The sequence below is a fragment of the Eucyclogobius newberryi genome, unplaced genomic scaffold (genome assembly GCF_026437365.1).
Source record: "Eucyclogobius newberryi isolate DKJ021-1_F unplaced genomic scaffold, fEucNew1.0.hap1 SCAF_155, whole genome shotgun sequence".
NCBI classification, from domain to species: Eukaryota; Metazoa; Chordata; class Actinopteri; order Gobiiformes; family Gobiidae; genus Eucyclogobius; species Eucyclogobius newberryi.
In genome coordinates, this window is record NW_027315785.1 from 22,501 (window position 1) to 47,894 (window position 25,394).

Below are 25,394 nucleotides of genomic sequence, written 5' to 3' on the forward strand. Positions count from 1 at the left end.
CCTGACTCTGGCACCAGCAGGAGGCCGCTCCATGTTTAGTCCTGACTCTGGCACCAGCAGGAGGCCGCTCCATGTTTAGTCCTGACTCTGGCACCAGCAGGAGGCCGCTCCATGTTTAGTCCTGACTCTGGCACCAGCAGGAGGCCGCTCCATGTTTAGTCCTGACTCTGGCACCAGCAGGAGGCCGATCCATGTTTAGTCCTGACTCTGGCACCAGCAGGAGGCCGGTCCATGTTTAGTCCTGACTCTGGCACCAGCAGGAGGCCGCTCCATGTTTAGTCCTGACTCTGGCACCAGCAGGAGGCCGCTCCATGTTTAGTCCTGACTCTGGCACCAGCAGGAGGCCGCTCCATGTTTAGTCCTGACTCTGGCACCAGCAGGAGGCCGCTCCATGTTTAGTCCTGACTCTGGCACCAGCAGGAGGCCGCTCCATGTTTAGTCCTGACTCTGGCACCAGCAGGAGGCCGCTCCATGTTTAGTCCTGACTCTGGCACCAGCAGGAGGCCGCTCCATGTTTAGTCCTGACTCTGGCACCAGCAGGAGGCCGCTCCATGTTTAGTCCTGACTCTGGCACCAGCAGGAGGCCGATCCATGTTTAGTCCTGACTCTGGCACCAGCAGGAGGCCGGTCCATGTTTAGTCCTGACTCTGGCACCAGCAGGAGGCCGCTCCATGTTTAGTCCTGACTCTGGCACCAGCAGGAGGCCGCTCCATGTTTAGTCCTGACTCTGGCACCAGCAGGAGGCCGCTCCATGTTTAGTCCTGACTCTGGCACCAGCAGGAGGCCGCTCCATGTTTAGTCCTGACTCTGGCACCAGCAGGAGGCCGGTCCATGTTTAGTCCTGACTCTGGCACCAGCAGGAGGCCGGTCCATGTTTAGTCCTGACTCTGGCACCAGCAGGAGGCCGCTCCATGTTTAGTCCTGACTCTGGCACCAGCAGGAGGCCGCTCCATGTTTAGTCCTGACTCTGGCACCAGCAGGAGGCCGATCCATGTTTAGTCCTGACTCTGGCACCAGCAGGAGGCCGCTCCATGTTTAGTCCTGACTCTGGCACCAGCAGGAGGCCGCTCCATGTTTAGTCCTGACTCTGGCACCAGCAGGAGGCCGCTCCATGTTTAGTCCTGACTCTGGCACCAGCAGGAGGCCGCTCCATGTTTAGTCCTGACTCTGGCACCAGCAGGAGGCCGGTCCATGTTTAGTCCTGACTCTGGCACCAGCAGGAGGCCGGTCGATGTTTAGTCCTGACTCTGGCACCAGCAGGAGGCCGGTCCATGTTTAGTCCTGACTCTGGCACCAGCAGGAGGCCGGTCCATGTTTAGTCCTGACTCTGGCACCAGCAGGAGGCCGGTCCATGTTTAGTCCTGACTCTGGCACCAGCAGGAGGCCGCTCCATGTTTAGTCCTGACTCTGGCACCAGCAGGAGGCCGGTCCATGTTTAGTCCTGACTCTGGCACCAGCAGGAGGCCGCTCCATGTTTAGTCCTGACTCTGGCACCAGCAGGAGGCCGCTCCATGTTTAGTCCTGACTCTGGCACCAGCAGGAGGCCGCTCCATGTTTAGTCCTGACTCTGGCACCAGCAGGAGGCCGCTCCATGTTTAGTCCTGACTCTGGCACCAGCAGGAGGCCGCTCCATGTTTAGTCCTGACTCTGGCACCAGCAGGAGGCCGCTCCATGTTTAGTCCTGACTCTGGCACCAGCAGGAGGCCGCTCCATGTTTAGTCCTGACTCTGGCACCAGCAGGAGGCCGCTCCATGTTTAGTCCTGACTCTGGCACCAGCAGGAGGCCGCTCCATGTTTAGTCCCGACTTTGGCACCAGCAGGAGGCCGGTCCATGTTTAGTCCTGACTCTGGCACCAGCAGGAGGCCGCTCCATGTTTAGTCCTGACCTCAGAGTCTGTGGCGCTGGTGAAGCATCATGTTTTCTTCCATGCTTCACACCAGTGATAGCTCCTCCTCCTGCTCTAGGCTCCGCCCGTAGCTCATGGACACACGCTGCCTCTCGGAGAGCAGAGTGTTAGGACTGAACCAGCTCTGACCCAAACCAGGACTCACACGGGACTGGGCTTAGTCCTGGTCTTTGTCCTGGTCTTAGTCCTGGTCTTAGTCCTGGTCTTAGTCCTGGTCTCAGTCCTGGTCTTAGTCCTGGTCTCAGTCCTGGTCTGGTACCGGGCTGGTCCAGGTCTGGTCTTGGTCATAGTCCTGGTCTTACCTCTGGCCCCGGTTCTCCTGGCTGGCCCTCAGACCCTCTCTCTCCTCTGAGGCCAGCTGGTCCTGATCTTCCTTGAGGTCCGTCATATCCCTGAGGTCCTGGATCTCCAGGAGCGGCAGGTGAAGTATCTGGAGGACAGGAGCACGGACCAGGCAGACCTGCCGAGACCACGGATCAGGACCTGGACCCAACCATCCAAATGAATCCAGACGTGGTCTTACCTTTGGTCCCTCTGGAGCCTGATTCTCCGGTGAGGCCCGTGTCTCCTGGGGCCCCTGGTCCTCCAGCAGACCCGGGTCTGCAGTAGAACCCTATGGAACATGAACTTATGATAATATGCATGAATATGAGTTGGTGAGATGGGCTTCTACTCGGGTTTAAGGCTCCATTAGAGTTCCCCGGCCCAATACTAAGATTTCACTCACAGACCTTGTTCTCCTTTAGCTCCTTTGGATCCTGGGGCACCAACTGCACCGCGTTTGCCTGGTTCTCCTTCAGATGGCAGATCTTTAGAGACTGGACCCAGGTCACCTTTGTCTCCCACAGGCCCAGGGACTCCAGGAGGTCCAGGAGGTCCAGGCCAACCTGAGGACCAGAGGGAAGTCTGGATTTAGTCCAGGTTTAGACCTTGTTTAGTAGTAGTCTGTACCTGGCAGATATCTTCCAGGTTCTCCTGGAGGTCCTGGGTCTCCCATTAGACCGAGGTCTCCAGGGGGTCCTCTGGCTCCCGGTCTCCCTGGATCTCCATCTTGACCTGGAGCAGGTTTTTTATTGTTATTTGTTTGAATCCTCTTCAGTCGGGATTGGTTTGTCAGCTAATGATTTGTAAAAGGGACTGTTTTTTGTTGAGCACAGCAAAAGCTGAAAAAATAACAATTGACCTTCTTTAATACAAAAATAAGAAAGAGTGAGGACTCTCAGAGGTTGAGTCAGAATTTGCTGAATGCTTTAATAAACTTGCCAAAAATCGACTTAATCAAACCTTTCTCCACCGCATCAGAGACTCACCTCTCAGGGTCAGATCCCCGTCTTCTCCTTTGGCGCCTACATCTCCCATCATGCCCTGCAACACACACCTGTCAATCACAGGCTCCGGAATAGACCGAAGCGTGTGATTGGTTGGTCAGACTCACCTTTGGCCCCTCTTGACCAATCAAACCCGGGAGCCCAGGACTCCCTGCAAAACCCTGAAACAGTGTGGCACCATTTAGTCCAATCAAATGTCACTGATTTCAAAATGTTTGTTGTAAATGAGCCAATGGCAAGTCCCCATGTGTTGTTCCCAGGGCTGTCACAATGACCCCTACAACCACACAAGGCTCAAGTAATCACTGTCTCCCTGGTTGTCCCACATTCCCTGTCTCCCTGGTTGTCCCACATTCACTGTCTCCCTGGTTGTCCCACATTCACTGTCTCACTGTCTCTTTCATGCACCACATACGAGGACACTGGAGGTGGGTGAAGTGTCTTGCCCAAAGGATACCATGTTTCCTCCAGCACCCCCTGTGGCCCCAGCAGTCTCCCACCTCAGTACTGACCAAGCCCCTCCCTGCTCAGCTTCCAGATCTCAGTCACACTTTGGGCCCCTAAAGAGCAGGTCTTACCCTGGGCCCCTTCTGTCCGGAAAGTCCTGGAAAACCTTGAAAACCCTGAAACAGACAAAGTCCACATCAATGGACATGACTCAAATCCAGACCAGAGACTTCAAAGAGTTCATATGCAAGTCCAGCAGGTCCAACAAGTCCAGCAGGTCCAGCAAGACCAGCAAGTCCAGCAGGTCCAGCAAGTCCAGCAGGTCCAGCAGGTCCAGCAAGTCCAGCAAGTCCAGCAGGTCCAGCAAGTCCAGCAGGTCCAGCAGGTCCAGCAAGTCCAGCAAGTCCAGCAGGTCCAGCAGGTCCAGCAGGTCCAGCAAGTCCAGCAAGTCCAGCAGGTCCAGCAGGTCCAGCAGGTCCAGCAGGTCCAGCAAGTCCAGCAAGTCCAGCAGGTCCAGCAGGTCCAGCAGGTCCAGCAGGTCCAGCAAGTCCAGCAAGTCCAGCAGATCCATCAGGTCCAGTAAGTCCAGCAAGTCCAGCAGGTCCAGCAAGTCCAGCAAGTCCAGCAGGTCCAGGCAGTGGTCAACATCTGATCTAATCTGAGATCTGACATCTTTCAGACTTTTGATTCTAAAGGTTATTTTTTTCAGACTAGAGAATATTTGTGATACCTGACACTGTGCAGAGTGATCACATGATGTTCCTGTCCCCCTGACCCCTCATCCCTCTGACCACTCATCCCCCTGACCTCTCATTCCTCCTGACCCCTCATCCCCCTGACCCCTCATCCCCCTGACCTCTCATTCACCCTGACCCCTCATCCCCCTGACCTCTCATTCACCCTGACCCCTCATCCCCCTGACCTCTCATTCCTCCTAACCCCTCATCCCTCTGACCCCTCATCCCCCTGACCTCTCATTCACCCTGACCCCTCATCCCCCTGACCTCTCATTCCTCCTGACCCCTCATCCCTCTGACCACGCATCCCCCGGACCTCTCATTCCTCCTAACCCCTCATCCCTCTGACCCCTCATCCCCCTGACCCCTCATCCCTCTGACCCCTCATCCCCTTGACCCCTCATCCCTCCTGACCACTCATCCCCCTGACCTATCATTCCTCCTGACCCCTCATCCCTCTGACCACGCATCCCCCTGACCTCTCATTCCTCCTGACCCCTCATCCCGCTGACCCCTCATCCCCCTGACCCCTCATCCCGCTGACCCCTCATCCCGCTGACCCCTCATCCCCCTGACCCCTCATCCCCCTGACCCCTCATCCCGCTGACCCCTCATCCCCCTGACCCCTCATCCCGCTGACCCCTCATCCCCCTGACCCCTCATCCCGCTGACCCCTCATCCCTCTGACCCCTCATCCCCCTGACCCCTCATCCCTCTGACCCCTCATCCCGCTGACCCCTCATCCCTCTGACCCCTCATCCCTCTGACCCCTCATCCCCCTGACCCCTCATCCCTCTGACCCCTCATCCCTCTGACCCCTCATCCCCCTGACCCCTCATCCCTCTGACCCCTCATCCCGCTGACCCCTCATCCCTCTGACCCCTCATCCCTCTGACCCCTCATCCCCTTGACCCCTCATCCCTCCTGACCACTCATCCCCCTGACCTATCATTCCTCCTGACCCCTCATCCCTCCTGACCACGCATCCCCCTGACCTCTCATTCCTCCTGACCCCTCATCCCGCTGACCCCTCATCCCCCTGACCCCTCATCCCGCTGACCCCTCATCCCGCTGACCCCTCATCCCCCTGACCCCTCATCCCCCTGACCCCTCATCCCGCTGACCCCTCATCCCCCTGACCCCTCATCCCGCTGACCCCTCATCCCCCTGACCCCTCATCCCTCTGACCCCTCATCCCGCTGACCCCTCATCCCTCTGACCCCTCATCCCCCTGACCCCTCATCCCCCTGACCTCTCTAACACTATTGTCCAGCTCCAGTGATGCGATGATGTCGTTTCATGAACTATGTTGAAATTCTTCTTGTGAATCTGCTTCAGTTTCAAAGTTCTCTGGGGGAAACATTTTCACCTGGACATTTACAAAAGTGAAGGTGGAACACACTGGCCCACACTGTCCCACACTGGCCCACATTGGCCCACATTGGCCCACACTGGCCCACATTGGGCACATGTCTCCAGTACAGTCCAGGACCTTTAAACAAAAGGGTTGCACGGTGGCAAAGGAGATCATGGGTTTGATTCCTGGACCAGACCAACATCACATGATCTCTGGGTGGAGTTTGCATGTTCTCCCCGTGTTACCGTGGGTTCTCTCCGGGTTCTCCGGCTCCTCCCACCGTCCAATCACATGCATGTGTCAGGTCAAATTGGCAGAGAGGATGAGGGAGGGAGGCTTACATTTATATAATTTAATTTTATTTTCTAAATAATCTGCTGTATTAAATAATGAACACATATTTTTTTTTTTTTAATTCCTCGCAGTCATTTTACAAGTTGAAGTTTTACAATATAAACTTTTTTTAGTGGATAATCATGATTAATTCTAAAAGCGCAAACTTTCCCCTCACAATAATGGTGCTCTTGCCTCTGAACCAGAATGACTCTCACACACTGCACTGTCCAGGAGAAGTCAGCAGATGGCGCTGTCACACTAACATCACAGACATGTCACAGGCGCATCATGTGACCACGAGAAGCAGCTCAAACTGCCAGGTACGGAAAATAAACTAATCCGAGGAAAAGAACCTTTTAGAATAAATGAGCAGAAAACCATGACACCTCATTAGTCTTTATGGTCACTCAGGCTCACTCAGGGTCACTCAGGGTCACTCAGGGTCACTTAGGGTCACTTAGGGTCACTCAAGGTCACTCAGGGTCACTCAGGGTCACTCAGGGTCACTTAGGGTCACTCAAGGTCACTCAGGGTCACTCAGGGTCACTCACCCTGAGTCCAGGAAAGCCCACGATCCCCTTTTCCCCTTTCTCGCCTGGAAGTCCATCCAGACCCTGAATAAGAAACCAGAGGGTTGAATCAGAGCAGCTCAGTTTGATTCTGGGGCCGACACACCCGGATGTGGCTCCTACAGTTTAGGGTCAATCTCACCGGTAAACCCAGTGCTCCACAGGCTCCCTTAGGCCCCTGATCACCCTGAAAGAGGACAAAACAGGTCATGGTCAGGGTCAGGACGGGATCAGAACAATTATCGGACTCACCTTCTCTCCTTTATTGAAGTAGTCGTCTGGGGGCTCCACTACTTCAAAGGGCCCAGATGGCCCTTGGGGCCCCTGCTCCCCCTACAGGATACACCCAAAGTCAATGCCTGAATGTATCTACAGTCTAACGCTGGGGTCACACACCATGTGTTTAAGAAGCGAGCTAGGACAGGTCAGGACAGGTCAGGACAGGTCAGGTCAGGTCAGGACAGGACAGGACAGGTCAGAACAGGTCAGGACAGGACAGGTCAGAACAGGACAAGTCAGGACAGGTCAGGACAGGACAGGACAGGACAGGACAGGTCAGAACAGGTCAGGACAGGACAGGACAGGTCAGAACAGGACAAGTCAGGACAGGTCAGGACAGGACAGGACAGGACAGGTCAGAACAGGTCAGGACAGGACAGGACAGGTCAGAACAGGACAAGTCAGGACAGGTCAGGACAGGACAGGACAGGACAGGACAGGTCAGAACAGGACAAGTCAGGACAGGTCAGGACAGGACAGGTCAGGTCAGGACAGGTCAGGACAGGTCAGGACAGGACAGGACAGGTCAGGACAGGACAAGTCAGGTCAAGACAGTTCAGGTCAGGACAGTACAGGACAGGACAGGTCAGGACAGGACAGGTCAGGTCAGGACAGGTCAGGACAGGTCAGGACAGGTCAGGACAGGTCAGGGGGCGGGCTTATGTGTTGTACAATGATACTGTATCATAGACACATTTAACGACAGTTACTAAAGCAGGACAATTATGTTAATTAATATTTCATATGAGGCACGTTAAGTGTTATACACCACTCAATGTGGTCAGCAGAGATGGATCTGGACTGATGGACAAAGCCCTCAAAAGTTAACTTAGTATAAAAGCAAAGACAAACTGGAACGGAACAGCAATTTAATACATAAAAGCTGTGGATCACAATGAAATCTCTTAGAATCAAGTCATTGTGATTGATGAGCAACAAAAAGCAAATTAATTAAATACATTTTCTGAAGATTTAATCTCAGTCAGATTTGGAGGTCCAAATATACCACATTCCACCAGCAGATTTATTAACACACAAAAAAGTATTTTTTGAGTGATGAGACTCAGGGTCAGTGCACTGACCCTGCACTGACCCTGCATTGACCGGGCACTGACCCTGCACTGCACTGACCCTGCACTGACCCTGCACTGACCGGGCACTGACCCTGCACAGACCCTGCATTGACCGGGCACTGACCCTGCACTGCACTGACCCTGCACTGACCCTGCACTGACCAGGCACTGACCCAGCGTGGTTGTAGCGCATATGTGATTGTAGCGTGTATGTGGTTGCAGCGTGGTTGTAGCGTGTATGTGGTTACAGTGTGGTTGTAGCGTGTGTGTGGTTGTAGCGTGATTGTAGCGTGTATGTGGTTGCAGTGTGGTTGTAGCGTGGTTGCAGCATGTGTGTGTGGTTGTAGCGTGTGTGGTTGCAGCGTGTATGTGGTTGCAGCATGTAGCGTGGTTGTAGGGTGTATGTGGTGGCAGACTGGTTGTAGCGTGTGTGTGGTTGTAGCAAGTATGTTGTTGTAGGGTGGTTGCAGCGTGGTTGTAGCGTGGTTACAGTGTGGTTGTAGCGTGGTTGTAGCGTGTGTGTGGTTGTAGGGTGTGTGTGGTTGCAGCGTGGTTGTAGCGCGTATGTGGTTGCAGCGTGGTTGCAGCGTGTGTGTGGTTGTAGCGTGTGTGTGTGTGTGGTTGCAGCGTGGTTGTAGCGTGGTTGAAGCGTGTGTGTGTGGTTGTAGCATGTGTGTGGTTGCAGCGTGTATGTGGTTGCAGCGTGGTTGCAGCGTGTGTGTGGTTGTAGCGTGTGTGTGTGTGTGGTTGCAGCGTGGTTGTAGCGTGGTTGAAGCGTGTGTGTGTGGTTGTAGCGTGTGTGGTTGCAGCGTGTATGTGGTTGCAGCATGTAGCGTGGTTGTAGGGTGTATGTGGTGGCAGACTGGTTGTAGCGTGTGTGTGGTTGTAGCAAGTATGTTGTTGTAGGGTGGTTGCAGCGTGGTTGTAGCGTGGTTACAGTGTGGTTGTAGCGTGGTTGTAGCGTGTGTGTGGTTGTAGGGTGTGTGTGGTTGCAGCGTGGTTGTAGCGCGTATGTGGTTGCAGCGTGGTTGCAGCGTGTGTGTGGTTGTAGCGTGTGTGTGTGTGTGGTTGCAGCGTGGTTGTAGCGTGGTTGAAGCGTGTGTGTGTGGTTGTAGCATGTGTGTGGTTGCAGCGTGTATGTGGTTGCAGCGTGGTTGCAGCGTGTGTGTGGTTGTAGCGTGTGTGTGTGTGTGGTTGCAGCGTGGTTGTAGCGTGGTTGAAGCGTGTGTGTGTGGTTGTAGCATGTGTGTGGTTGCAGCGTGTATGTGGTTGTAGCGTGTATGTGGTAGCAGCGTGTAGCGTGATTGTAGCGTGCATGTGGTTGCAGCGTGGTTGTAGCATGCATATGGTTGCAGCGTGGTTGTACCGTGTATGTGATTGCAGTGCGGTTGTAGCGTGTGTGTGGTTGTACCGTGTATGTGGTTGCAGTGCGGTTGTAGCGTGTGTGTGGTTGTAGCGTGTATGTGGTTGTAGGGTGGTTTTAGCGTGGTTGTAGCTTGGTTGCAGTGTGGTTGCAGCGTGGTTGTAGCGTGGTTGCAGTGTGGTTGTAGTGTGGTTGCAGCGTGGTTGCAGCGTGGTTGTAGCGTGGTTGCAGCGTGTGTGTGGTTGTAGCATGTGTGTGGTTGCAGCGTGGTTGTAGCGTGTATGTGGTTGCAGCGTGGTTGCAGTGTGGTTGTAGCGTGGTTGCAGTGCGTGTGTGTGGTTGTAGCGTGTATGTGGTTGCAGCATGTAGTGTTGTTGTAGCGTGTATGTGGTTGCAGCGTGGTTGTAGCACGTGTGTGGTTGTAGCGTGTATGTGGCTGTAGTGTGATTGTAGCGTGGTTGTAGCGTGGTTGTAGCGTGGTTGCAGCGTTGTTGCAGCGTGTGTGTAGCGTGTGTGTGGTTGCAGCGTGGTTGCAGCGCATATGTGGTTGCAGCGTGTAGCGTTGTTGTAGCGTGTGTGTGGTTGTAGCGCGTATGTGGTTGCTGCGTGTGTGTGGTTGTAGCGTGTATGTGGTTGTAGGGTGATTGCAGCGTGCTTGTAGCGTGGTTGCAGTGTGGTTGTGGCGTGGTTGCAGTGTGGTTGTAGCGTGGTTGCAGCGTGTGTGTGTGGTTGTAGCGTGTGTGTGGTTGTAGCGTGTATGTGGCTGTAGTGTGATTGTAGCGTGGTTGTAGCGTGGTTGTAGCGTGGTTGCAGCGTGGTTGCAGCGTGTGTGTGTGGTTGTAGCGTGTGTGTGGTTGCAGCGTGGTTGCAGCGCGTATGTGGTTGCAGCGTGGTTGTAGCGTGTGTGTGGTTGTAGCGTGTATGTGGTTGTAGGGTGGTTGCAGCGTGCTTGTAGCGTGGTTGCAGTGTGGTTGTGGCGTGGTTGCAGTATGGTTGTAGCGTGGTTGCAGCGTGTGTGTGTGGTTGTAGCGTTTGTGTGGTTGTAGTGTGGTTGTAGTGTGGTTGCAGTATGTGTGTGGTTGCAGTGTGGTTGTAGCGTGTTTGATGTGTGGTTTTAGTGTGGTTGCAGCGTGGTTGCAGTGTGTGTGTGGTTGAAGAGTGGTTGTAGCGTGGTTGTAGTGTGGTTTTAGTGTGGTTGGAGCGTGGTTGTAGTGTGTGTGTGGTTGCAGCGTGGTTGTAGCGTGTGTGTGGTTGTGGTGTGGTTGTAGTGTTGTTGCAGTGTGTGTGGTTGCAGCATGGTTGTAGCGTGTGTGTGGTTGCAGCGTGGTTGTAGCGTGGTTGTAGCGTGTGTGTGGTTGTAGCGTGGTTGTAGCATGTGTGGTTGCAGCGTGGTTGTAGCGTGTGTGTGGTTGTAGTGTGGTTGTAGTGTGGTTGCAGTATGTGTGTGGTTACAGTGTGGTTGTAGCGTGGTTGTAGTGTGGTTTTAGTGTGGTTGCAGCGTGGTTGCAGTGTGTGTGTGGTTGCAGTGTGGTTGTAGCGTGGTTTCTAGCGTGGTTGTAGCGTGGTTGCAGTGTGTGTGTGGTTGCAGTGTGTGTGTGGTTGCAGTGTGGTTGTAGCGTGGTTGCAGTCTGTGTGGTTGCAGTGTGTGTGGTTGTAGCGTGGTTGTAGCGTGGTTGCAGTGTGTGTGTGGTTGTAGCGTGGTTGTAGCGTGGTTGTAGCATGGTTGCAGTGTGTGTGTGGTTGTAGCGTGGTTGTAGCGTGGTTGCAGTGTGTGTGTGGTTGTAGTGTGGTTGTAGCGTGGTTGTAGCGTGGTTGCAGCGTGTGTGTGGTTGTAGCGTGTGTGTGGTTGTAGCGTGGTTGTAGCGTGGTTGTAGCGTGGTTGCAGCGTGTGTGTGGTTGTAGCGTGGTTGTAGCGTGGTTGCAATGTGTGTGTGGTTGTAGCGTGGTTGCAGTGTGTGTGTGGTTGTAGCGTGGTTGCAGTGTGTGTGTGGTTGTAGCGTGGTTGTAGCGTGGTTGCAGCTTGTGTGTGGTTGTAGCGTGGTTGTAGCGTGGTTGCAGTGTGTGTGTGGTTGTAGCGTGGTTGCAGTGTGTGTGTGGTTGTAGCGTGGTTGTAGCGTGGTTGCAGCGTGTGTGTGGTTGTAGCGTGGTTGTAGCGTGGTTGCAGTGTGTGTGTGGTTGTAGCGTGGTTGCAGTGTGTGTGTGGTTGTAGCGTGGTTGCAGTGTGTGTGTGGTTGTAGCGTGGTTGTAGCGTGGTTGCAGCTTGTGTGTGGTTGTAGCGTGGTTGTAGCGTGGTTGCAGTGTGTGTGTGGTTGTAGCGTGGTTGCAGTGTGTGTGTGGTTGTAGCGTGGTTGCAGTGTGTGTGTGGTTGTAGCGTGGTTGCAGTGTGTGTGTGGTTGTAGCGTGGTTGCAGTGTGTGTGTGGTTGTAGCGTGGTTGCAGCTTGTGTGTGGTTGTAGCGTGGTTGTAGCGTGGTTGCAGTGTGTGTGTGGTTGTAGCGTGGTTGCAGTGTGTGTGTGGTTGTAGCGTGGTTGCAGTGTGTGTGTGGTTGTAGCGTGGTTGCAGTGTGTGTGTGGTTTTAGCGTGGTTGTAGCGTGGTTGCTTGGGTCACCTCTTCTCCTTTGGTCCCGGGCAGAGAGCGTCCTTTCTGACCCTGCAAACACAGACTTGATTAGATCCAGCTGAGAGCCACTTTAAACAGATGCAGAGTTGGGGGCCTCACCTGAGGGCCCCTGAGGCCCGGCAGACCAGGACGGCCCTGAAACAGAGACAGATCAGAACAGGACCAGAATGCACCAGGACTTAAAGAGCACATTTCATGCTATTTGTCCTGTTTGGTCGTCTTCTCTAAGAGTATGTTTATGATCATAAGTGCAACACCCAGAACATAAGAGTTATGAAATATCAGCCATATCTTGGACCCGCCCACAAACCCGGAAATGCAGACGGCTTAGTCTGAGCTAGAGCTGCTCCAGTGTTGCACCACCAGGACCTAAACCTGCTCCTCCTGAACCTGAGGTTCTATGGGTCAGATTCTCCTCCAGGACCTGGAATAGTGTAACCCAGGTGATTTTCTGCTCCTGGACCGTTTCTGCCTCCGTTTTGCTTGCCTGGTCCCTTTGCTTCATTTTTACCTGCCTGGTCCGTCTCTGCCGAACTATCGCGATACTTCGCACACGTATCGCGAGATTTGCGCCGCTAAGCTCTTTAAAACATGGCCGCGCGCGGTAGTTCGGGAGGAGTGTGGGCCTCCAGGTTGTTAAGCGGCTGCAGGTAGGCGGTTAGCCCTCTAAACGTTACATTTTACGGATATTCTGCTTATTCACTGTTATGCCATCGACTTTGCAGATGCCTCTGCCTGTGATCTTGTGTTTTGTTTGACTGATATACTTAAAGTGGACCTGGTGAGTGCTTTGTTATTGTTTGAAGCTAACATGCTATGCTACTGTTGATTGAATCAGTTAACACAGACTTGTCAGCCGGTGCGGGCGCTGGCTGCACTCACATGCATTTTAACATGCACTTATGTTAAATTGTATCATTTTTGCACTTCAACTTTTGCTGAATCTGACACTGAAATCTAATGATTTAAAGTTAAATTATTAAAAGTTAATTTCACTTTATGGTCAACACTGTAACTATTTATGCCCAAATACTGGGAATATTAATTACTGATTGAGATGAACAGATGACATGAAATATTGTATCTAAGCATGATCTAATGTTGAATTAATAATAATAATGTTGTTGTTTATTCATGGTCCTGTTTTGAACAGGCCAGGTTCCAGAACTGGATGGCGAGCTAAAGAAACCAGAACGAACCGAGGGAGTGCAAACATCTGCCGGTGCGGTAGGAGGCGCTGCAGCCGCTCCCCACACATACATTATATCACACACAATATCCCCTGCTAGTGGATAAACTGATTCATACTCTGAAACCCTTGGAATTTACCCGTGGATTCTATTTTTGTGGACTGAGCTATGCAGCACTGCACTTGGAACTTTGTTAACGCGTTGAACTGATTAAGTTCAGAAATATGGACCATTATTCTAATTGTGCACAACTGTAAATATTGTATATATTTGTCAATCACTGTAAATAACACCACTCAGCGCTACAAGCATTTTGTCAGTTGTCTCATTGAATACACCTCATTTTCCTCCGAGCCGAACCTTAAACTTCTGGCACTAGTCCAACTCCAATTTTAATGCACTGCAGCATTATATATGCTACATAAGACCCTATGGGAGGCTGAGGAGTGTGGTCCTCTGTAGGTGGGACACACCCTCTGGTCCTACAACATCCAGAGACTTAAGGCACCGAGGACGATCGAATGGGAATTTAGTTATTACGTTTGTGGGAATTTATTACATTTAAAAACAGAAAACCTTTGTATTACGTTTGAGGATTATCACGGCTGTGGGACATCCTTAGAGCCTCCTGCAGGAGGAACAACCTTAGAGCCTCCTGCAGGAGGAACAACCTTAGAGCCTCCTGCAGGAGGAACAACCTTAGAGCCTCCTGCAGGAGGAACAACCTTAGAGCCTCCTGCAGGAGGAACAACCTTAGAGCCTCCTGCAGGAGGAACAACCTTAGAGCCTCCTGCAGGAGGAACATCCTTAGAGCCTCCTGCAGGAGGAACAACCTTAGAGCCTCCTGCAGGAGGAACAACCTTAGAGCCTCCTGCAGGAGGAACAACCTTAGTGCCTCCTGCAGGAGGAACATCCTTAGAGCCTCCTGCAGGAGGAACAACCTTAGTGCCTCCTGCAGGAGGAACATCCTTAGAGCCTCCTGCAGGAGGAACAACCTTAGTGCCTCCTGCAGGAGGAACATCCTTAGAGCCTCCTGCAGGAGGAACAGAACCCTTTGGGAAAACGCAGGAACCTCAGGGAGAACCACAGTGAAATTACTAGCGCAAAGCGCTCTTGTGTCCTTGAGCCAGACAAATGTAAAACTGAGACTCACTGTGGCCCCCTGCAGTCCATAAGGCCCCTCTGGACCCATCACACCTCGGGCCCCCGGGGACCCCTGCAACAAAGCACACATTTAAAAGAGTTTAGAGCGGTAAGGTACAGACCAGGACGAGAGCAAGATCTGAGACAGACGTGGACCCACCGTGAACCCTGGCAGACCGCTTGCTCCAAGATCCCCCTGAAAGAGAAGGCTCCAGTTTGACACGCAATACGGTCTAAACCAGGTCTAAACCAGGTCTAAACCAGGTCCAAACCACGCGGCCATTGTTCGTTTGAACTGAGGAAGAGGAAGAGCTGAGGAAGAGGAGGAGCAGAGGAAGAACTAAGGACCGGAAGAAGAGTGGAGGGACAGGAGCTCAGGATTAATAAAGTACTTCTCTTTATCCAAGGACCAGGTCCACACAGAGTCTGCACTGGTTATTACTCACTGGGAGTCCTGGGATATGGAGGAAGTAAAGGGATGATTCTCCTGGAAAACCTTTAGATCCTAGAAAACCCTGGAACAAAAACGTACATGTCACACATTTCACATTCAGATCCTGTTCAGATCCTGCTCTAAACCTGTTCAGATCCTGCTCTAAACCCGTTCAGATCTAGGATTTCCGACCTGGTCTCCTGGGGGCCCCTCCTGCCCTGGTCGTCCTTGGATCCCAGACTCTCCTTTAGTCCCATTGCAGCCGTCTGACCCTGGGAACCCGGGCCCCCCGGTCGGACCCGACAGGCCCTAAACACACAGAGAGAGGACATTAAAGGAACTATTCCACGTGGTCTTCGGGGTGATGGGCACCACAGGAAGTGCAGTAAAGAACAATAAACATTACAGTAGTAAAGTACTGTGAAGTACATGAGAATAATACAGTTCTGAGCTACAGTATCAAGACTCACCGGAAGACCCTCCAGACCAGGGAATCCTGGGACCCCCAGAGAGCCCTGAAACAGAGGAGCAACGTTTAAAGGAACCGTGTGGAACTGTTTTAAAAGAAACTACAATCACCCTCAGGTCCAGGTTCAGGTCCAGGTTCAGTTTTTTTTTTTTTAAACTAAGATTTGAATCATTTCAATTGTAAGATAAATATGTGATGTATATTTACCTCGTATAATGATCGTTATAAAGTATCAAACTATTGACTGTATCTGTAACAGACTCAGAACTTTATATTCGATACAAGTGAAGGACTCACCTGGTCTCCCTTTGGACCCTGGGCTCCACGGGGGCCCTCCATTCCTCTAAGGCCCTGCTCTCCCTGGGACCCCTGGGGTCCAGGAAAACCAGGGGGGCCCTGAGGCCCCTGGTTCCCCAAAGCTCCAGTGGAACCCTGTGGACAGAGTCAGAACAGATAGTTTGATCCTCGTTGGTCACATGTTGACGATTATTACAATTCAAGTAAAAAATATTATATTTTTTTTAAACTCCAACCAAATTGTCCATCCTTTCCAATGTTTCATATAGTTTGGGGGTCACTCCTCCAGTTTGGGGGTCACTCCTCCTCCAGTTTGGGGGTCACTCCTCCAGTTTGGGGGTCACTCCTCCTCCAGTTTGGGGGTCATTCCTCCAGTTTAGGGGTCATTCCTCCAGTTTGGGGGTCACTGCCCCGAGTGCTCCGGTCACTACGGGCACCACTGATACCTTCACGCTCCAGACCTTCTCCAGCTCCTTGGGATTTCTCTAGTTTCTCATGTTCCTTTTTTCCGGATGTTTCCATCCCATGATGTACTGCAATGTCCACCACCACAGCTCCTCTGACCCTTGAGACCACCACTATGTCCGGTTGCCATTACCATTCGGTCTGTCTGTATCTGGAAGTCCCAGAGGACCTTGGCTCGGTCGTTCTCCACCTTTGGAGGTGTTTCCACTTTGTCCTTGGGGTCTTCAGCCCGTGCTCTGCACAGATGTTTCTTACACTATGTCAGCTCCTGGTGATGGAGCTCCATGTGTGCTGTCCCTGCAGCATCTGCACCTGCAGTTATGTGCGGGATGGTCTCAGGGCCCCCTTTGCACAGTCTACACCTTGGGTCTTGTCTTAGGGCCCCTTTTTGTACAGCCTACACCTTGGGGCTTGTCTGGTGTGGTAGATCAGGGCGTCTGTGCTTCAGACCGGCTATTTCTAACCATTGGTAGGATTTTGTGATATCAGCCACTTCAGTTATGTTCCGGTGGTACATCCCATGTAGGGGCGTGTCCTCCCGTGTAGGGGCGTGTCCTCCCATGATGGTCCCTCCAGCACCTCATCATCTTCTGTTCCTCATTGTCTGAGACATTCGATGAGCACGTCATCTGTAGGAGCCTTGTCCTTGTACTTATGGATCTTGGACGTTTCGTCCTGGATCGTGGCTCTCACGCTCACTAGTCCCGCCTCCTTCCTTACGGCTAGTGTCCAGTCTCAGGGTGCTAGTGTCCAGTCTCAGGGTGCTAGTGTCCAGTCTCAGGGTGTTAGTGTCCAGTCTCAGGGTGGTCAGGAGCTTTCATGTCTTAACTGTGGTCTGTATCTCCTCCTTTGGCCTCTTGATTATTCCTGCAGGGTCAGATCACTGACAGGGCGTGGCAAGGTCAGATCACTGACAGGGCGTGGCAGGGTCAGATCACTGACAGGGCGTGGCGGTTTATTGCCTGGGACTTGTTCTTGTCATTGAGCTGCTTCTGAGGATTTGTTTCCTCTTCGTTGCCATTTGCCTGTGGGATTCTCAGGTCCTTGTAACCGTCCTCAATGTCTGCTATTGTTCCCTCTGTGTGGACCACCTTCCCTCTGTGTGGACCACCTTCCCTCTGTGTGGACCACCTTCCCTCTGTGTGGACCACCTTCCCTCTAGTCGCAATGAGAACACACACACACACACACACGGCCGTCTTTGTGTTAATCCTGCGAAGAGTTGGCCACTGTGCAGGGTGTGCCCCGCCTAAGGCCCAAAGTCACTAGGATAGGCTCCAGTCACCTGTGACCCCGAAGAATGAATGTGTCTGTGTTATGCAGATTTATTTAGATTGATTTAGTGCTTTTTATAGACACTAACTCAATTCTAATTCAATTTAAAATAACATTTCCAAACATGGCACATTGTGGTTGGTTGAGCTGCTGACTGTGAAAACGCTGGGCCCCGGGGCCCCGTGAGAACTGACCTTCAGGATTTGACACATGAGCGAGCCTCTAAAGACCAGACTATAGAGTGGACTTCAGCAGGACCAGAGCAGGACTACAGGGATTACAGCTGTCAGGACGGGTCAGGAGGGTCTGCACGCCACTGAACAACAAGGTCACTACACAGTCCAGACCAGGTCCACTGTCAACCAGACCAGGGACTGGACCAGAATCTAGACCAGGATCAGGTATTCTCAAGGTGGAAACTTCAAAGCCTGAACTCATCAGATCTATGAAGCAGGGATGGGCGTGGTCAGTGACTGGACGGGAGACTGCTGTATGACAACGTGTCCAGGAGAATGACCACGTGTCCAGGAGAATGACCGCGTGTCCAGGAGAATGACCGCGTGTCCAGGAGAGTGTGTTTGTGAGTCACTAGATGGAAATGAGCCCATGACAGTCTGTGTTTACAGAATGTGTGAAACATGGGCTCTCTGCCCTCTGTCCTCTGCCCTCTGCAATGCAAGAGGAGGGGCCACATGTTGATAACCTTTCACTCATGAACAGGAGTCTCAGGACTTCCGGTTGTGGCGCTCTGAGCGGCAGAATCTCTCACCGCTGCTGCAAAACTGAGCTTTAAAATCCTCATTTGACCCAATAGAGTTGAGGAAACGAAGAAGACACACTACGGGACCAAAGCAAACAAAGCTCAGCATCAAAACAGAACGGTCGCATCACAAGCAAACGGAGCTAACGAGGCTAGCGTGAATAGCAAACCTGACTTGGCGAGCCAGAGTCCCTCCCCTCTGGACAAACAAGGTCCCACCGGCCCAGATGGATGGTGGAGAGACTATAAATGATCATCAGATATGGCTTAAGATGTCTGAAGTGCAGCGCATCATGGAGTCTCTTTGAGCTGAGCTGATTGCTGCCATGAGCCCGAGCGTGTCTTCTACAAGAGCCGCTGAGCTGAAAGCAGCAGGAGTAACCGGAGCAGCAGGAGTAACCGGAGCAGCAGGAGTAACCGGAGCAGCAGGAGTAACCGGAGCAGCAGGAGTAACCGGAGCAGCAGGAGCAACCGGAGCATAGAGGAAGTCGAGCAGCATGTTTCAGATAATACTGACGATCTGCAGACAGTGAGGGTCCCGATGGAGGCGCGGAGGGCCAGAGTGACCACACTGGAGTCAGAGAACAATAACATAAATAAACTCCTGGATTTGGAGTCCAGATCACGTGGTCCTGAGAGGAGGAGGAGGAGGAGGAGGAGGAGGAGGAGGAGGAGGAGGAGGAGGAGGAGGAGGAGGAGGAGGAGGAGGAGGAGGAGGAGGAGGAGGAGGAGGAGGAGGAGGAGGAGGAGGAGGAGGAGGAGGAGGAGGAGGAGGAGGAGGAGGAGGAGGAGGGCTTTTTGAAGATGGTTATTCCTGAGCTCTTTGATGGATCAGGAGTTGAAGTTCCTCCCATCACAGAAAGAGCACATCACCATGGCAACCAAGACCATCAGCTGATAAACCACGAGGCCTGAAAATGAGGTTTATTAAAGATCGGAACGTGGAGGCTGCAAGGGTTAAAGGAGACCTCCGGGGTTAAAGGAGACCTCCGGGGTTAAAGGCAAACAAGTCTTTCAAAACATGATCAAGAAAAAGATCATAAAAGATTATGATTTTTTTTCTTGATCATGTTCTGGGTTTGATGCCTGTTTCCAGCATGAACCCTTTTGTTTTCCTTTCTAACCTTTCAGCTGTTCAGTGTTCCTATGGTTCTTGTGTGTGTTTATTTTTGCCCAGAGAGATTTAAAATATTCAAGACTTTTCAAAGTTACAATCAATAAAATCAACCCACTGGAATCAGAAGTGTTACAAGTCAAATCCTTCAATGTGAACGACACTGAAACAAACAAACAAACATTTTAACAAAAATGAAAGAAGAAAGAATAGACATTGTATATTTACAAGAAACACATTTGAATTTCACTGGACATCAAAAACTGATTATTTTCTTCGATTAATCGAGAAATGTGATGTTTTTGTACATTTGTAAACAATTTAAAACATATTAAATCCAGTAGAGTAGCCTTAAAATAAGAAACTTGTTTGTGAAAAGTTAGTGAGACCATTGTTTCCAACTGTAACTCTGCATTCAGCACAGTTTAATCAGTCCTCTGTGCGGTTGCCATGGTTCCCTGGATGTGTCGGCTGTTTGAAAGTGTGAAAGAGCACGAAGAAGCTCCGTGTGAAACAAAGTCCTTCCATGATGTTCTTTCATTAAAAAAGTAAATAAAACATTTAAGTTTAAAAGAAAATTAGTTCCATACTTTAGGCATTAGCCCATTAGGTGGGCTAATGCCTAAAGAATAAAAATTAAAACATCTCTTTTTTGGGGTGTTTTACCCATTGGAATAACGGGAGGTTTGTGTCATTAACACAGCGACGCTGTAAGACGTGCAACATGGCTCTCAATGACTCTTGTGGTTGGGAGGCCAAAATGGAATTTTAGGGGCGACATTGCAACAAATGAAAAGGTTTCACTTCAAGTAGCTTTAGGGCAAGAGGTTTAACAACCCATTCAAATTTGAGGCATTTTGGACTTAGTATGTGCAAATGGACATAATGATATCTTCCCTTCCCCGCAGAAAAGTGACACACAGGAGTTCCAACTCTCATGCGACACCAACATAAGCCACGCCCCCTCGCCTTTCACCCGGCCCCAAACTCTCCTCGGCTACAACCCCCCCCACCCACCCACCCCCCCTCGCCAGGTGGCCCGATCTGAGACATTTGATTCATATTCCCTGTGAAAAATAAGGGCCAGTCTGAAAGTTGCTATGCTAAACGTCAGATTCTTATGTAACAAATCAATATGAATTCATTATTCTATCAGGCCCGAGCCGAAGGACGAGAAGCGTCCCGGCGAGGGACTTATTCAAATTGTAACAAAAGCAGGAAAATGGCAGGAATCAAGTAGTAAACGAGGACGGATTTGCTAATGAATGACATCAAACATTAGAACAGTTTTGAGAAGATTCAGTGAAAAAAATATTGAAAGACGGCTCAATAGCGCCAACTCAAAATCGATCAACATGAGGCCAACGGGAGAACATTCGAGACACGTAAAAATGACATGAGGAGTCGGTTTTTAGAGATGAAATAATGACCCACAGGTCGTCTCTTGGTGTTTTCATTCACCCACAGCAGAGTGGCCCCACCCACAGCAGAGTGGCCCCACCCACAGCAGAGTGGCCCCACCCACAGCAGAGTGGCCCCACCCACAGCAGAGTGGCCCCACCCACAGCAGAGTGGCCCCACCCACAGCAGAGTGGCCCCACCCACAGCAGAGTGGCCCCACCCACAGCAGAGTGGCCCCACCCACAGCAGAGTGCACACTCTAGATCTCATAATTACATAAAGGGTAAATATGTCAAATGTGGTCGATGCTGCTCTGTCTGATCATTTCTCTGTCTTCTTTGTCACGTCTGTTTTTCCCTCCAGTTTGGCCTGCAGTTGTTGTCACAAGCTAACGAGGCTAGCATGGCTATCAGCTTTGATTTTTTTTTTAGCCCCGTAGCATTAACAGTCTTGTGTTTTATGGTGTTTTCCTCTTTGCTCTTCGTCTCTTGAGATGATGTGGGTGAAACAGTGATTTTGAGGTAAAGTTGAACAACAGCAGTCGGAGTCATAACCAGAAACCCTTTTAAAAACATGTTTTTTAAGAATAAACACATAACATAGAACAATGCAGAGCAGAACTTCAAAATAAGAACACAAGTAGACACAAATTAAACATGTAATGAAACAAAATCACAGTATAATTACATTTTGTCCACATTAGGACCGAATGTCATTATTTTTCTGTTTGTCTGATTTTTGTAAAGGTCGATATAAAAGTGTAGTCATCGTTTCATGTTCCTGGTCCAGGTCAAATTGTCCCAAATGTGACCTACTGTATTTCAGCAGATTCTAAATCCTCAGGTCATTCTGTGCAAATGCTAAAGTCTGTGATTTGGGCTGTTTCGTGCTTTGAAGTTTTTTTGATTCAAAATGAGTACATTTTACATCCAAATCTGTACTAGAATAATACTATCAATTTGTCACGAATTATACACCAATTCATGTTTAGTTTTTGTGTGTGTGTATATATAGATCTCTCTCGTTCGTTCGTTCGTTCGTTCTGATTGGTTGGTGTACATTTCTCTGCGCTCTTATTGGCTGATATGCCTCTCTTACCCGAGCTCCTTTGGCAGGTGCACAGATGCAGGAGGAGCAGTTGCGGCCTCCACACTCTTCGGTCAAGTCCCCCTAAAATCAAAAATCTAAATCAATACTACAGAACATTTCAAACAAACTAATTATTATGAATCATCCCTTTTTATGTCTTTTGCAAGACCTAAACATCCAGGTGTGTTCTAACACACGTGGGATTGTTGGGGGTGGTTTCATTCTTCCTCAGATAGTGGTGCAGCGATATGTACATTTTAGGTATATATTGATACAATATCATCGTCTCTAGATCTGTCAGGATCCAGAGCTGTCGCTGAGCAACAGAGTTCCAGCTCCTCCAAAGATGTTCTGTTCTGGTCTGGAGACTGGCGAGGCCACGCCCCCATTCATCCTGGAATTTATAATGACATTTTGGTCTCCTCTGACCACATGACTTTCTCCCATGATCCTCTGGATCATCCTGATGGGCATTGGTAAACTTCAGACATGTGCTGGACACGTGATGGACACGTGCTGGACACGTGCTGGACACGTGATGGACACGTGCTGGACACGTGCTGGACACGTGATGGACATGTGCTGGACACGTGATGGACACGTGATGGACATGTGATGGACATGTGATGACTTAAACAGGGGAACCTTCTGTGCGATGCATGATTTTAAACCATGAGTGTAGTGTGTTACCATAGTAACAGAGACTGGTCCCAGCTCTCTTCAGGTCATTGACCTCCTGTAGTTCTGGGCCGATTCCTCATCTTTCTCATCATTATTGAACCCCACGAGGTATTGCCAAGACCCTCACGATAAATACATATCCCGTTATGGAGTTTACGGTACGATATATATCGTGATGCATGTATGTGATACATACGTATTCCGATACATTTTAGAAAAAGGGTCTACAAGGGTCCACAAAGTACTTATTTATAAATTACTTATGCTCCAATAACTTAACTTTAGCCTTGCAATATATAAAATGCAACAAACTGATCAAAATAGAAATATATGGAACACATTCTAGTAAAGTTTGACATGTTGACATTTAACATGGTAAATAAATAAAAATAACAACTTCAATTTATGTAAACGTGGCTATTTTTATCATCCTTCAAATGGTGCATGTTAGTCACCAAACAACTGCCTGGTTTTAATGTCACTTACACGTATAAAACTCCTCAGATATAAAGGGCCAGTGCTAAAGCGAGGATCTCATCCGGGGACCAGATGTGAGAGTTCAGGGGCCACTGCAGACACAGTTGTGAGAGTTCAGGGGCCACTACAGACACATTTGTGAGAGTTCAGGGGCCACTACAGACACAGATGTGAGAGTTCAGGGGCCACTGCAGACACAGTTGTGAGAGTTCAGAGGCCACTGCAGACACAGTTGTGAGAGTTCAGGGGCCACTGCAGACACAGTTGTGAGAGTTCAGGGGCCACTGCAGACACAGTTGTGAGAGTTCAGGGGCCACTACAGACAGTTGTGAGAGTTCAGGTGCCACTACAGACACATTTGTGAGAGTTCAGGGGCCACTACAGACACAGATGTGAGAGTTCAGGGGCCACTGCAGACACAGTTGTGAGAGTTCAGAGGCCACTGCAGACACAGTTGTGAGAGTTCAGGGGCCACTGCAGACACAGTTGTGAGAGTTCAGGGGCCACTGCAGACACAGTTGTGAGAGTTCAGGGGCCACTGCAGACACAGTTTTGAGAGTTCAGGGGCCACTGCAGACACAGTTTTGAGAGTTCAGGGGCCACTGCAGACACAGTTGTGAGAGTTCAGGGGCCACTACAGACACAGTTGTGAGAGTTCAGGGGCCACTGCAGACAGTTGTGAGAGTTCAGGGGCCACTGCAGACACAGTTGTGAGAGTTCAGGGGCCACTGCAGACACAGTTTTGAGAGTTCAGGGGCCACTACAGACACAGTTGTGAGAGTTCAGGGGCCACTGCAGACAGTTGTGAGAGTTCAGGGGCCACTGCAGACACAGTTGTGAGAGTTCAGGGGCCACTGCAGACACAGTTGTGAGAGTTCAGGGGCCACTGCAGACACAGTTGTGAGAGTTCAGGGGCCACTACAGACACAGTTGTGAGAGTTCAGGGGCCACTACAGACACAGTTGTGAGAGTTCAGGGGCCACTACAGACACAGTTGTGAGAGTTCAGGGGCCACTACAGACACAGTTGTGAGAGTTCAGGGGCCACTACAGACACAGTTGTGAGAGTTCAGGGGCCACTACAGACACAGTTTTGAGAGTTCAGAGGCCACTGCAGACACAGTTGTGAGTTCAGGGGCCACTACAGACACAGTTGTGAGAGTTCAGGGGCCACTACAGACACAGTTTTGAGAGTTCAGAGGCCACTGCAGACACAGTTGTGAGTTCAGGGGCCACTACAGACACAGTTGTGAGAGTTCAGGGGCCACTACAGACACAGTTGTGAGAGTTCAGGGGCCACTACAGACACAGTTTTGAGAGTTCAGGGGCCACTGCAGACACAGTTTTGAGAGTTCAGGGGCCACTACAGACAGTTTTGAGAGTTCAGAGGCCACTGCAGACACAGTTGTGAGTTCAGAGGCCACTGCAGACACAGTTGTGAGAGTTCAGGGGCCACTGCAGACACAGTTGTGAGAGTTCAGGGGCCACTGCAGACACAGTTGTGAGAGTTCAGGGGCCACTGCAGACACAGTTGTGAGAGTTCAGGGGCCACTGCAGACACAGTTTTGAGAGTTCAGGGGCCACTGCAGACACAGTTGTGAGAGTTCAGGGGCCACTACAGACACAGTTGTGAGAGTTCAGGGGCCACTGCAGACAGTTGTGAGAGTTCAGGGGCCACTGCAGACACAGTTGTGAGAGTTCAGGGGCCACTGCAGACACAGTTTTGAGAGTTCAGGGGCCACTGCAGACACAGTTGTGAGTTCAGGGGCCACTGCAGACACAGTTGGTGTTTTTGCACATTTGGCTGCAGCAGCATCTTCTGCACAGGTGAGATCAGCTTCCAGATCCACAGCTCCTTCGTGTTCCTTCTCACTGGAGCTGCTGCTCCATGAAGCGCTCCAGCATGTCAAAAGCACTATTTCACCTTCAGTCATCAGCTTGTGTTGCAGACGATTGAGCAGCTTCTGCTTCTCCCCCAGGACGTGGTTTGTGGATGTGCTTTTTCTAAAGAAGACACAATCTGACGGATCCTTCCCGAAAGTCTGGAGACTGCCGGGGTCTTGAGAGTCCGTTGAGCGGCCAGATTTAACATATTTGCAAACCAGCAATAATTTGGCGACATCCGCTGTTATTGTCATGTTGGTGGCGTTGTCTGTCACTAACACAGGGTCCTTGTCTTTAAGCCCCCATTGGCCCAGAACTTCAAGCAGCAAATCCACCACATTTGACTCGGTGTGGCTTTGGAACATCACTCTGGTCTGGAGAACGTTTAACACCATCTCCCACTCCGGAGAAAGATAGTGGCGTGTCATTGTAATGTATGACATGCTTGCGAATGAAAAGATTCAATCACGAGGTCCTTAACTTCACTATATAATTGTGGCATGGCAGTTTCAGTGACGTAGCGACGAGTGGGTGTTGTGCACTGAGGCTCACATGAAGCTCCCTGAACTCCTCGTACTATACGGGTGCAAATCTCTGCATATGTGAACCAAAAGCAACGGCGTGAACCCGTGGATGAAAGGCACTTTGATTTGAAAGTGTCCATTATAGTAGATTGTGCAGTAGAGGCTCCTTGTTGCTCTG

General features: G+C 50.9%; 1 protein-coding gene across 1 annotated transcript in view; it reads right to left on the reverse strand.

Annotated features, from left to right (window-relative positions):
- The window catches only part of LOC140361351 (uncharacterized), a 26,670-nt gene extending 1,583 nt beyond the window's left edge, over window positions 1-25,087 (reverse strand). Inside the window, exons 1-19 of the mRNA XM_072447064.1 lie at window positions 24,725-25,087; window positions 21,661-21,732; window positions 15,548-15,682; window positions 15,252-15,296; window positions 14,974-15,090; window positions 14,795-14,863; window positions 14,359-14,421; window positions 12,115-12,150; window positions 12,004-12,045; window positions 6,934-7,014; window positions 6,824-6,868; window positions 6,664-6,726; window positions 3,814-3,858; window positions 3,343-3,396; window positions 3,218-3,272; window positions 2,859-2,963; window positions 2,639-2,794; window positions 2,431-2,520; window positions 2,210-2,367 (exon numbers count right to left, since the gene is read on the reverse strand). Coding sequence (XP_072303165.1) covers window positions 2,210-2,367; window positions 2,431-2,520; window positions 2,639-2,794; window positions 2,859-2,963; window positions 3,218-3,272; window positions 3,343-3,396; window positions 3,814-3,858; window positions 6,664-6,726; window positions 6,824-6,868; window positions 6,934-7,014; window positions 12,004-12,045; window positions 12,115-12,150; window positions 14,359-14,421; window positions 14,795-14,863; window positions 14,974-15,090; window positions 15,252-15,296; window positions 15,548-15,682; window positions 21,661-21,732; window positions 24,725-25,087 — 1,794 coding nt within the window. The remainder of the gene's footprint in view (window positions 1-2,209; window positions 2,368-2,430; window positions 2,521-2,638; window positions 2,795-2,858; window positions 2,964-3,217; window positions 3,273-3,342; window positions 3,397-3,813; window positions 3,859-6,663; window positions 6,727-6,823; window positions 6,869-6,933; window positions 7,015-12,003; window positions 12,046-12,114; window positions 12,151-14,358; window positions 14,422-14,794; window positions 14,864-14,973; window positions 15,091-15,251; window positions 15,297-15,547; window positions 15,683-21,660; window positions 21,733-24,724) is intronic.
- Window positions 25,088-25,394: the final 307 nt, after the last annotated feature.